Raw genomic sequence first — 12,732 nt, forward strand, 5'->3', positions numbered from 1 at the left:
CTGGGAGCCTGGGGGGTGGAGAGATAAATGGGAGGGGGTGGGGCTGAGGGGAAGGTAGCTGAGAGTGCAGTTGGAGGTGAGGGTAAAGATGATAGGTTGAAGGGGAGGGTGGTGCAGATAGGTGAGAAGGAAGATGGACACATGGGACAGGCCATGAGGATGGTGCTGAGCTACTAGGTTGGAACTGGGGTATGGTGGGGGTAGGGGAAATGAGGAAACTGGTGAAATCCACATTGATGCCCTGGGGTTGAAGGGTCCCGAGCTGGAAAATGAGGTGTTCTTCCTCCAGGTGTCGCATGGTAATAGAGTGATGTTGGAGGAGGCCCGGGACCTGCATGTCCTCAGCAAAGTGGGAGGGGAAGTTGAAGTGTTTGGCCATGGGGTGGTGGGGCTGATTGGTGCAGGTGTCCCGGCGATGTTCTCTGAAGCACTGTGCAAGTAGGCGTCCTATCTCCCCAGGGTAGAGACCACATCAGGAGCAACGGATGCAGTAAATGATGTGTGGAAGTGCAGGTGAAAATTTGATGGATATGGAAAGCTCCTTTGAGACCTTGGACAGTGGTGAGGTAAGAGGTGTGGATGCAGGTTTTGCAATTCCTGTGGTGGCAGGGGTAGGTGTCAGGAAGGGAGGGTGGGTTGTTGGGAGGCGTTGACCTGACAAGGTAGTCATGGAGGGAACAGTGTTGATAGAAAATGGGTAGGGGTGATGAGGGAAATGTATCTCTGGTAGTAGGGTCCGTTTGTAGATGGCGCAAATGGCGGAGGATGATGCGATGTATATGGAGGTTGGTGGGATTGGAGGTGAGGACTGGGAGGTTCTGTCATTGTTGCGGTTGGCAGGCAGAGATGGGCCGGTAGGAGGCGGTGTCTTCAAGTTGGTGCCTGGCTTCAGTGGTATAGGGGTCAATGTGCCAAACTTGGCACTGTTTCCCCCCCCCCCCCCCCCCCCCCCCCCACCTTGTCTGCTGATTTGATGGTGAGATTGGGGTTGGAGCAGGGGGAGTGGAGGGCTGAGCGTTGTGACGGTAAGAGGATGGAGTGTCTGCCCTCTCCGCCCTACTGCCCCCTCAACCATGATCTCCCCTCCCATCACCAAACCATCATTTTCCAGACTATACGCAACCTTATCACCTCAGGGGACCTCCCACCCACCGTTTCCAACCTCAGTTTAGGAACCCCGCACTGAGAAGTGGCAGATGGAGTTTAATTCAGATAAATGTGAGGTGCTGCGTTTTGGAAAAGTAAAACTTAGCAGGACTTGTACACTTAATGGTAAGGTCCTAGGGAGTGTTGCTGAACAAAGAGACCTTGGAATGCAGGTTCATAGCTCCTTGAAAGTGGAGTCGCAGGTAGCTAGGATAGTGAAGAAGGCGCTTGGTATGCTTTCTTTTATCGGTCAGAGTATTGAGTGCAGAAGTTGGGAGGTCATGCTGCAGCTGTACAGGACATTGGTTAGGCCACTGTTGGGATATTGCATGTATTCTGGTCTCCTTCTTATTGGAAGGATGTTGTGAAATTTGAAAGGGTTCAGAAAAGATTTCAAGGATGTTGCCAGCTATAGGGAGAGGCTGAACAGGCTAGGGCTGTTTTCCCTGGAGCGTCGGAGGCTGAGGGGTGACCTTCTAGAGGTTTACAAAATTATGAGGGGCATGGATAGGATAAATAGGCAAAGTCTCTTCCCTGGGGTCAGGGAGTCCAGAACTAGAGGGCATAGGTTTAGGGTGAGAGGGGTAAGATATAAAAGGGACCTAAGAGGTAACTTTTTCACAGAGGATGGTAGGTGTATGGATTGAGCTGTCAGAGGAAGTGGTGGAGGCTGATACAATTGCAACATTTAAGAGGCATTTGGATGGGTATATGAATAGGAAGGGTTTGGAGGGGTTTGGGCCGAGTGCTGGCAGTTGAGACTAGATTGGGTTGGGATATCTGGTCGGCATGGACGGATTGGATCGAAGGGTCTGTTTCCATGCTGTATATCTCTATGACTGTAAGTTCTTTCCTCAGCATTGACCACCTCAACCTGAGACAATAGGTCATCCAGGGTAACCAGGCTTGTGGATCTTGGCTAAGAGGTAGAACCGGGCAGTGCGGGGTTCCCAAACTGAGGTGGGAAGGTGTGGGTGGGAGATCCACTGAGATGTTGTATATGGTCTGAGAGATGATGGTTTGGTGATAGGTGGTGAGGTCGTGGTTGAGGGGGAGTAGGGCAGAGAGGGCACCCACTCCATCCATTCACCCTCACAACGTCCAGCCCTCCACTCCCTCTGCTCCAACCCCACCCTCACCATCAAACCAGCAGACAAGGGGGGAGGGGGGTGTGTTGCTGTGGTAGTTTGGCGCACTGACCTCTACACCCCTGAAGCCAGGCGCCAACTTGAAGACATCTCCTCCTACCGCCCCCTCAACCACGACCTCGCCTCCCATCACCAAACCATCATCTCCCAGACCATACACTACCTCATCACCTCAAGGAATCTTCCCCCAGCTTTCAATCTCATCATTCGGGAGCCCTGCACCACCCAGTTCTATACCCAAGATCCACAACCCTGACTACCCTGGACAACTTATCATTTCAGCCTGCTCCTTCCCCACCAAATTCATCTCCACCTACCTCAATACTGTCCTATTCCTCCCTGTCCGGGAACTCCCCACATATGTTCAGGCCTCCACCTCCTCTAAGACTTGTGTTTCCCTGGCCCCCAATGCCTCCTCTTCACCACAGACATCCAGTGTCTATGCACCTCCATCTGCCATGACCAGAGTCTCCAAGCCCTCTGCTTCTTCCTCTCCCGACGTCCCCACCAGTACTCTTCCACTCAAATCTTATTCGTTTGGCTGAACTGGTCCTCACCCTCAACAATTTCTCCTTTGAATCCTCCCACTTCCTCCAGACGAAAGAGGTAGCCACTGGCCCCAGCTATGCCCGTCTCTCTGTCAGTTAGGTGGAACAGTCTCCCATGAGGAGGTTAAACAGTTCATCAACATCACCAATACATTTCACCCTGACTTTAAATTCACCTGGACCATCTCTGATACCTCTCTCCCCTTCGTGAACCCCTCTATCTCCATCAACATTGACTGACTCAACAGTGACATTTTTCTACAAACCCACTGACTCCCACAGCTACCTGGATTACACCTCCCACCTTGCCTCCTGCAAATATACTATCCCTTCTTCCCAATTCCTCCCTTTTCACCGCATTTGCTCCTGGGAGGACCAGTGCCACCACAGAACACACCAGATGTCCTCCTTCTTAAAAGACCACAATTTCCACTCCCATGCCCTCCAGCGCATCTCATCCACTTCCCGCACCTCCGCTCTCGAACCCCACCCCTCCAACCACAACAATGACAGAACCCCCTGGTCCTCACCTTTCACGCCACTAACCTCATCCATCCCATCATCCTCTGCCATTCCTGCCACCTACAAACTGACCCCACCACCAGAGATATATTTCCCCCTCCACTCCTATCCACTTTCAGTCAAGACTGTTCTCTACGCGACTACCTCATCAGGTTCATTCCCCTGATCAACCCCCACCCTCCCTTTCTGACACCTACCCCTGCCACCCCAGGAATTACAAAACCTGCGCCCACACCTCCCCCCTCAGCTCCATCCAAGGCCCCAAAGGAGCCTTCCACATCCATCAAAGTTTCACCTGCACTTCCACACGTCATCTACTGTATTCGTTGCTCCTGATGCGATCTCCTGTACATTGGGGCGACGGGATGCCTACTTAACGCTTTTTAGAGAACATCTCTGGGGCACCTGCACCAATTAATCCCACCGCCCCATGGCCGAACACTTCAACTTCCTCTCCCACTCTGCCGAGGACATGGAGGTCCTGGGAACCTCCATCGCCACTCCCTTACCACCTAACGCCTAAAGGAAGAACACCTCATTTACTGCCTCTTGGACCCTCCAATCCCATGGCATTAAGGTGGGCTTCACCAGTTTCCTCATTTTCCCCTCCCCCCACCTTACCCTAGTTCCAACCTTCCAGCTCAGCATCATCCTCATGACCTGCCCTGTCTGTCCTTCCCACCTATCTGCTCCACCCCCCGACCTATCACCTTTACCCCCATCTCCACCCACCTGTTGCACTCTCAGCCAACTTCCCCTCAGCCCCACCCACCTCCCACTTATCTCTCCACCTCCTCGGCTCCCAGCCTCATTCCTGCTAGAGGGCTTTTGCCTGAAACGTTGAATTTCCTGCCCTTCGGATGCTGTCTGTTGGGTTTTTCCAGCACCACACTCTTGACTCTCATCTCCAGCATTTGCAGTACTCACTTTCACCTGCCTGAAACATCTTGTGATTGTACATTGCCCTCTCATTAGTCTGCATATCCATTATCTTCATTCAAATCCTCAATTTCATGCTTGGTTTTGCATACTTTATTATAACATTTGGGACAGTTCATTATGCAATGATACTTTGAATTGTACCTGAAATGTCGATTGTTTTTGCAGTGTCTTCCTGGAATTCATTTACTTATGCTAAATCCCAAATTCTCTTTACTTTTCAAAATTATTAATAACATTTCTGTTAGTTACAGCTCTTTTCACACTGAGAGAGACCTGGAACTATTTGGTCTTGTCAATTTGTAAACATTGTGTTCTCAATTTTCTGCCATTCTTCTGATTTTCTTTTTCCCTTTGTGCAAAAAAAAATCTGGGAAGGAATGCTTTCTCAGGAATTTTTTTGGTGCTTCTGATATTTGTTCCGGTAGTTTATAATCATCTGCAAATTTAACTCCTATTAAAATTAGAAGTCTGTCTGAACTTCATATCATGGCTCAGGTCAATTATTTAAATACCAGCGCAGATTGGGAATTTCCAAATGGTCAGTTGTAGAGATGTACAGCATGGAAACAGATCCTTAGGTCCAACTTGTCCATGCCACCCAGATATCCCAAATTAATCTAATTCTATTTGCCAGTACTTGGCCCATATCCTTCAAAACCCTCCTCATTCACATACTATTCAGATGCCTTTTAAATGTTGTAATTGTACCAGCCTCCAACACGTCCTTTGGCAGCTTATTCTAGACAAGCACCACTGTCTGTGTGAAAACATTGCCCCTTAGGTCCCTTCTAAATCTCTTTCCACTCTCACCCTAAAGCTGTGTCGTCTTGTTCTGGACTCCGCCACTCAATGAAAAGACTTTGTCTTTTTATTCTTTCCATTCCCCTCATGATTTTATAAACCTCTATAAGGTCATCGCTCGGTCTCTGACGCTCCAGGGAAAACCACGCCAGCTAATTCAGCCTCTTCCTATAGCTTGTGTACAACTTAATAAATTCCATTTTGTACTTTTCTGCAATATTATCCTTGGTATTTCTAAATTTGCCAGAATCTTAGCATTTGTTTTCAATAAAATCATCTAATTTAGTAACAATTCATCCAAACCTTCGATGTTTAATCGGGTTCCAATTCTGAAAACTTCTCTGGAAAGCTTCTTATCTGGCTTTAGTTTTTGCAAAGTTTGTCAAAAATCTTACCTTCTAAGAGTCACTACTTAAATTCTGTGTTTCTTCGTTAAGTTCTATCCTGAAATGGCCATGTTATGTTTGAGACAATGTGCAAAACATTTCACTGAGCATGCCTACATTTAGAAAATAAATTTGCAAATGTTATGAATTTGTATAATGCATAAATTTTGGATATCCTGCTTTCATTAGAAAATATAACAATGTTAGCTTATACCATTGTAAAAGCTTTCACCATATTGATGTTGAATAATTTGCTTTGTAACTTGTTTTAGTCATTCCTACAAATAGAATCCTCTTCCCTTCTGGCAATTCTGATCAAGATTTCTAGCTAAAATATTAAACTTTTTAAAGTACTGGGAGATTCACTTTACAGCACTTTCTGAAGTGATTTTACTTTCTGAACCTTCCAGGTTTTCTAGACTAAGTTGTAAAAACTTGTGACACTATTTCACACAAGTGATATCAGAATGACTGCAGTGGCTTGTGATATTGAAGAGTAGGTTATGGATTTCTCAAGTTATGTCGATCATTGGGTAGATTGGTGAAGACAAATATAATCGAGTGGCAATTAGTTAGATTCCATCTTCACTTTGTGAAGTTGACAATAAAAGAAAGTAGGTCAGTACAGTTTACCTTTCGCTACAGAAGATACATGTAATAGAAAATTGTGATGGGGCAGAAATGATGAAAATTAAGTAAAAACAGGTAGGAAAACACACAAACTTCAACTCTCCTTTCTTGTTCACATCCAGTATGTTTAAACATATTGAGGTCCTTTTTTTTTGCACCATTTGGAGATGTCGCATCATTGAAAATAGAATCCTCATCAGCTCATAATACAGGTATTTTCTCCTACCGCTAGGGTTTTGTAAATGATGCAGGTGTGTGGTTTTTGATAAATTTTTACTGCAATGTTTACACACATGTAAGTTGTACCAGATTCCAGAGAAGGCAGCTGGTTTTTGGGCAGGAGTTAGGAGTAGTATCTGAATGTTTGCTGATCAACCTGTTCAGAGATACTATTGCATACATCTGGAGCAGTTGAGACTTGACACTTCAGGTCAAGAGATAGTGTTCTGCTGCTCCTGACATTCTAGGCAGTCTTTCATCCAAATATCAACTCTGCTTGAATCCGCTTCGATTCAGAGATCAGGCGAAATTAGGGATTTCCAGACTTGAAAGGATCTAGTGTCTATGTTTGTGCTGGTTCACTATGGAGTTGCTCAACTCGAGAATAAGAGAAAAAGTAGACATATAACTAAAATGCAGACTATGGATTTTATTAATTTGTGTAATTGGATGACTGAGACTGTGGTTTGTTGAAATGAATCCGAATTCTTGTCTGAGATGGAAGTATCTCAGTTTTGGAATGATTTGATTATCCAGCAGTGACTAATCGCATTTCTGATAAATAAAATATGATTAACAGCATCATTGGCTATGTTATTGATAGCCAGTCATATATTGGAATAGTGATAAGCAAAAAACATAATCGTTCTTGATTTTTGTAAATGCTTTATTTTGTTTCTCACTGGGATGTTCCCAAAGTAAATATATGCGTGAAGTGCATTACCTGAATTGTTTAAGTGTATGTTCTACTCCAATTAAGTGCATGCAGTTCAAACTGGATCGTCTGAGCCATAACTGTGGTGAGTCAGTCACTTCCATGAATTAAATAAAGGCTTGCTTCTTTGAGTAACCAAGGCTCTTCTTTTAAGGAGCTTGTCAAATTACTGCTCTTGGAGCTGTAAAAGCCATTTAAACACTGAATCCAGGATGGTTTGAAAGATCTGTTGAACAGAGAACTTTGCAATTGAGGTGTGTTTGACTTTCTGGATTGTTACTGCAGTGAAGAAAACCTTTGTCTGACAGATTACTGTTAGTATATTTCCAGTTTGCAGGGGTCCAACTAACTTGATTTTGTTCTTGTTTGTAGGGGACCCATGCACAGTTTCATCCCATATGGAACTGGAGGAAGCATTCCGTCTGTATAACCAGAATGGAGAATCAGGCCTCAATTTACATGGTTAGTTGTATTCTAGAACACTGATTCGGGATCTTTATGTTAAAAAAAATTGTAAGGTGTATTCCGGCAGATTGTGATGAGAGTGGGGGCCACAGCTTTCTACCATATGTATTCAGTAATTTGAATAAAGAAATATAGAGTTGTACATCAAGGTAGATATGTTGAGAAGGCCAACAGCTTCTGGCGAGGGAAGCAGGAAATGACAGAACGGCAATTAGATTCTATCCCTTTAATATTCGAAGTACAAATAAGTATTGAGGTATAATTTAAAACCTCTTTCAATTTAAGCATTTAGGAGACCATCAACCTATTTTAATTTTCATGTCAATGTGGCAGCAGTAGGACTATCTTAACCCAGCATATCATTTCCTCTTAGTAACTGGGTTGAGTGAAGATGTGTACAAGGTGGCAATGTTACCTTGTGGCACCTGGAAGAACATTTTTTTTTGTTCATGCTCATTTTGTTCTTCAACAAGCTTCTGCAATATTTTCATGTTTCCATTTTTCTCTCAGTTGGAAGTGAAATTGTAAACGTGATAATTAATAAAATCTACCATGTAAGAAGTGCCAAGCAGCAGAACCAGAGAATAAAACCTTTTTTTTTAGCCTCTTAATAATTTCCCTCCTTCCCATGAAAGTACACCTGACTCGTTTCTCCCACCCATGTATACCCTCACCACCACCTTCCCTACCCCCCCACACCCCACTCGTATCTAGCTACCTTCCTTTCTTCCCACACACTCACACCTCCACTCCTTTCCTCCTTATTTTGTGTATTTCACTCCTTCCCTCACCAATTCTCATTCATGAACCTAATGGAAGTAAAAGTGGGAGAGAAATGTCCTTTCATTGGAAGAGAGCTCCTTGCAGAATCTTTCAAATCTATAAACCTGTATCTCCTGAGTCATGTCGGAGAAAGTGAGGAATGCAGATGCTGGGGATCAGAGCTTAAAAATGTGTTGCTGGAAAAGCGTAGCAGGTCCGGCAGCATCAAAGGAGAAGGAGAATCGACGTTTCGGGCATAAGCCCTTCTTCAGGAATGAGGAGGGTCATTCCTGAAGAAGGGCTTATGCCCGAAACGTCGATTCTCCTTCTCCTTTGATGCTGCCTGACCTGCTGCGCTTTTCCAGCAACACATTTTTAATCTCCTGAGTCATGACCGAGATAGACTTCCTCAGTGGGCAGCAGTCTGCTATAGACCACCTGTTTGACAGACTCTGGTACATGTCAAAAAGATCTGGCATATTTTAGCAGTCTGAGAGCTAGAGGTGAAGCCAGTACAAGTGATAGTTTTCAGTGTATCTATTTTTGTTTTGGTTTGCCTTAAAACATCTGCAGCATTTTCATTTTTAACTTGGAAATTTTTTCTTCCTGGGAAGTATTTTAGTTATATACCAATCCTTTATTCATTTAAGGTCCATGACAGCTGAATAACTTCTCCCTAACACTGCATTTGCCACACTTCTCAAATGTTTTCTGATATATGGTTGACAGCATGCAGGAATTAGAACTCTCACAGATCAAATCATAAATTTGAGTTTACTTGCTATGTGCAATGAACAGAGCGGTTCTCCAGAATTTGAGTCCAGCTATGAAATTATTATATTCCAGATTTCATCTTGGCCTGTAATGATTGCATAAAGTATTGTAAATTAATTTACCATTCATGTGAGGGCTGGTTTCCAATTCTAGGCAAACTCCACTAAATAAAGATTAATTTTATTTTCATTTGCAAAAACACCAGTTGGTTGATTTTATGATTGCTTGTCTTAAATACTTTTCCTTCTTCTCATTTTACCCAGTTTTCCCGAGCATTCCAGAAAAGCCAGGAATGCCCTGCCCTGGAGAGAATAGTAAGTATCATTTATATCTCATGGATAATGACTTTTTCTCTTAACATTAATTCTCCCAGTGGCTGTTGGGCCAGCTGGGAATTTTCACCTTTTGCTTAGGAATGTAATGGTGGACCATATTCTTGACCATATTCTGGAAGCCAGTCTCGAGTTGCGAATGTTGTTTTGGATAAAATTCTCAGGCCAGACTGGGTAAAGGCTTTCTTTGCAGGACATGAGGAGATCAGAATAATTTTTACAAGATCTGAGAACATTGTGGTTGCTTTTATTCGAGAATTCAAATTTTCTGATGGCGCTTTTGCTTTGTTCTCTGGATTAATGGACTACTATGCTACTGTGAGCTCTACAGAATTACCTTTTTGCAAATTGCATTCTAATGTATGTTTTAAGCATTTTTTTAGAATCACAGAGACATAACCTTGATCCAATCAAAGTAATGTAACACTTTTATGTCAGAATTGTCCTGCTACAGTAATCGCTTTAGAACTGTCCTGCAGTGTGTTTGTTTTGCCAACAGCTGAACTAATGTAGAAGGAAATTTGGGGGGCTGTGTTTATCATGAGTATCATCCACTTGTTTTAACTTGGGAAGTTTGGTTTAAATTTGTCTTAAAACTATAAGATCAAATGTAACTCTTCCCAGTAAAGGTAAACTCTTCAGTTTTATTGGTTTTGGTTATCTTTCTAATGCATGCAAGAGCCAAGTTTAAAATGTGGTATAATTTTAATCTCATTGATACTTAATTAGTGGAATTTCATGACTTGATCACTGCAGACAGAAAATGCCATGGTGCTGCACTTTGAAGAGCTCTTCTGATGCTTAGTGAATAACTCGATATCACTAATTTGAAGAAATTTTCACAAAGAATACTTAATTCATGTGAACAAAAATAAAAGTTGTTTTGAGAGCAGCGCACAGGGCTCCTGTACAGAATGAGGCATTGACTAAACTGTTTGTAATGCTTGAGCTTCTGAGAAAGCAATCTTCTTAATTATCCAGTATATAGCTGGGTAATTCATTTCTCCCTTTCCAAATCATCATGTCTTGTTCTGTTCCTGGGTGCACTCAAACTAGATTTCACATTCCCAATTCATAATAATTCTATCATGGGATGTGGGTGTTGCTGGCTGGCCAGCATATATGCCCCCACCCCATTGCTCTTGAAGGTGGTTGTGAGCTGTGTGCTTGAATTGCTGCAGTCCATGCGCTGTTGGTGAATCCACCGTGGCCTTAGGGAGGAAGTTACTGGATTTTGACCCAGTAGCAGTGAAGTGATGGTGATACGTTTCCAAATCAGGATGGTGAGTGGCTTTGAGGGGAACTTGAAAGTGATGGTGTTCCCATGTATCTGTTGCTTTGCTTAGTCCTTGTCAATGGAAGTGATTGTGGGTTTGGAAGGCCTAGTCTCAGGATCTTTGAATTCTACAGTGCATCTTTGCAGATAGTTTATACTACTGCTACTGAGCATCAGTGATAGGGGGAGTGCCAATCAAGTGGCTGCTTTATCCTGGATTGTGTAAGGCTTTTTGAATGTTGTTGGAACGGCACTCATCAGGTAAATGGTGAGTATCCATCATGTTCCTGACATATGGCTTTTAGATGGTGGACAGGGTTTGGGGAGTCAGGAGGTGAGTTATTTGCTGCAGTATTCCGAGCCTATGACTGTTGTTATAGCCACTGGATTTATATGGCGAGTTCAGTTGAATTGCTGATCAATGGTAATTCCCAGGATGTTGATAATGAGACATTCAGTGATGGTAACAGTATTGAATATCGAAGGGTGGTGGTTAGTTTGTCTCTTATTGGAAATGGTTGTAGCCTAGCATTTGTTTGGTGCAAATGTTACTTGCCATTTGTCAGCCCAAGCCTTGATGATGTCCAGATCATATTGCATTTGAACATGTACTGCTTTAGTGACTGAGGAGTCGCAAATGGTGCCGAACTTTGTGTAATCATTGGCAAACATCCCCACTTCTGACCTATGGTGGAGGAGTGGTCATTGAAGCAGCTGAAAACTATTACATCTATGACAATAGTCTGAGGACCTCATACAGAGATGGCCTAAAGCTGAGATGACTGACCAACAACCAGAACTATTTTCCTATGTCTTAGGTATGCTTCCAACTAAGAGAATTTTCCCCAATTCTCATTGATTCCAGTTTTGCGAGGTCTTGTTGATGTCCCATTCAGTTAAATGCAGCCTTGATGTTCAAGGATTGTCAAGATCACCTCAACTCTGGGGCTCAGCTTGTTTTTCCATGTTTGGACCAAGAATGTCAGGATTCTGGATTAGTGGTGCTGGAAGAGCACAGCAGTTCAGGCAGCATCCAAGGAGCTTTGAAGCTTTTAATCCAGAATCTGGTTTCCAGCATCTGCAGTCATTGTTTTTACCTCAAGAATGTAAGGAGCAGAGTGGCCCTGGTGGAACCCAAACTGGGCCTTACTTGCTTTAAATCCGATATGATAATCGTGTCCATGCTTGAATGCTTCTACATTTCTGCCTACCAAACTTGACTTTTCGGCAAAAGTGTCTCATGTATTTTATTATCCAAGAGTAGACCAGACATTACTCCTTTAGAGCTTGTCAAAATTGTTGTTCTGTTGCCTCTGCCAATCTCTCCAGCCACATTGAGACTAAACTAGACCACTTGTTACCTTGTGCTATTTTTCCTCCATCTATTCTAAATCCCATATGCTAGCCATCATCACTGTTATGCCACCACTCCTCAGCCTTAATTGGTTCCTCCATTCTACCTAAACCCTTGTCATGTGAAAATGATGACAGCATGTATAACTCCCAGGGCTGACCTTGATGGCAGACCCAACATTTTGTTTTGTAAAATTTAAATTGTCTAAAGGTGTCCTCCATAGGTGGTGGTCTACATAAAGTGCTGCTTGCTGATTTACTTGATTCCTGTTGATCTAGTCTGACTTCTTACTCCTTAAGATTTGAAATTTAATATTTCAGTTTGTATTTTTAATTCATTTGTGTGATATGGGTGTTACTGGCTGGCCAGCATTTGTTGCCCATTCCTAGTTTCCCTTGAGAAGGTGATGGTGAGCTGTCGTCTTGAACCGCTGCAGTCCACCTCAGAATGGCATTGTTCTTCGATTTGCTCATTATTTTTGTTTCCTCACAATGCTGTTTCTTTTACAACTATCTTGAAGCTCTATGTATGTTGCCTTTCTATGAGTTACAAATGCAGATTATTATGCTTGCACCATCTCGATAATGTCATCCAACTTCGTTTGCAAGTGCAGATTAATGGGAGTGATTAAGATAACTCTTTGAAACCCTGTTTCAAGCACAATTTTGATGAAGTTAATTTCCTTTGAATCTGATTAGTGATTGCCTTTGCT

The 12,732-nt window shown here is 43.3% G+C and overlaps 1 protein-coding gene across 3 annotated transcripts in view; it reads left to right on the forward strand.

Annotated features, from left to right (window-relative positions):
• The window catches only part of prkcz (protein kinase C, zeta), a 428,930-nt gene that overhangs the window by 71,058 nt on the left and 345,140 nt on the right, over positions 1-12,732 (forward strand). For all 3 annotated transcript variants that reach the window (XM_072586280.1, XM_072586279.1, XM_072586278.1), the window contains exons 3-4: positions 7,430-7,519; positions 9,322-9,372. In XM_072586280.1, coding sequence (XP_072442381.1) covers positions 7,430-7,519; positions 9,322-9,372 — 141 coding nt within the window. The remainder of the gene's footprint in view (positions 1-7,429; positions 7,520-9,321; positions 9,373-12,732) is intronic.

Source organism: Chiloscyllium punctatum, chromosome 16 (assembly GCF_047496795.1).
Source record: "Chiloscyllium punctatum isolate Juve2018m chromosome 16, sChiPun1.3, whole genome shotgun sequence".
Taxonomy (NCBI): Eukaryota; Metazoa; Chordata; class Chondrichthyes; order Orectolobiformes; family Hemiscylliidae; genus Chiloscyllium; species Chiloscyllium punctatum.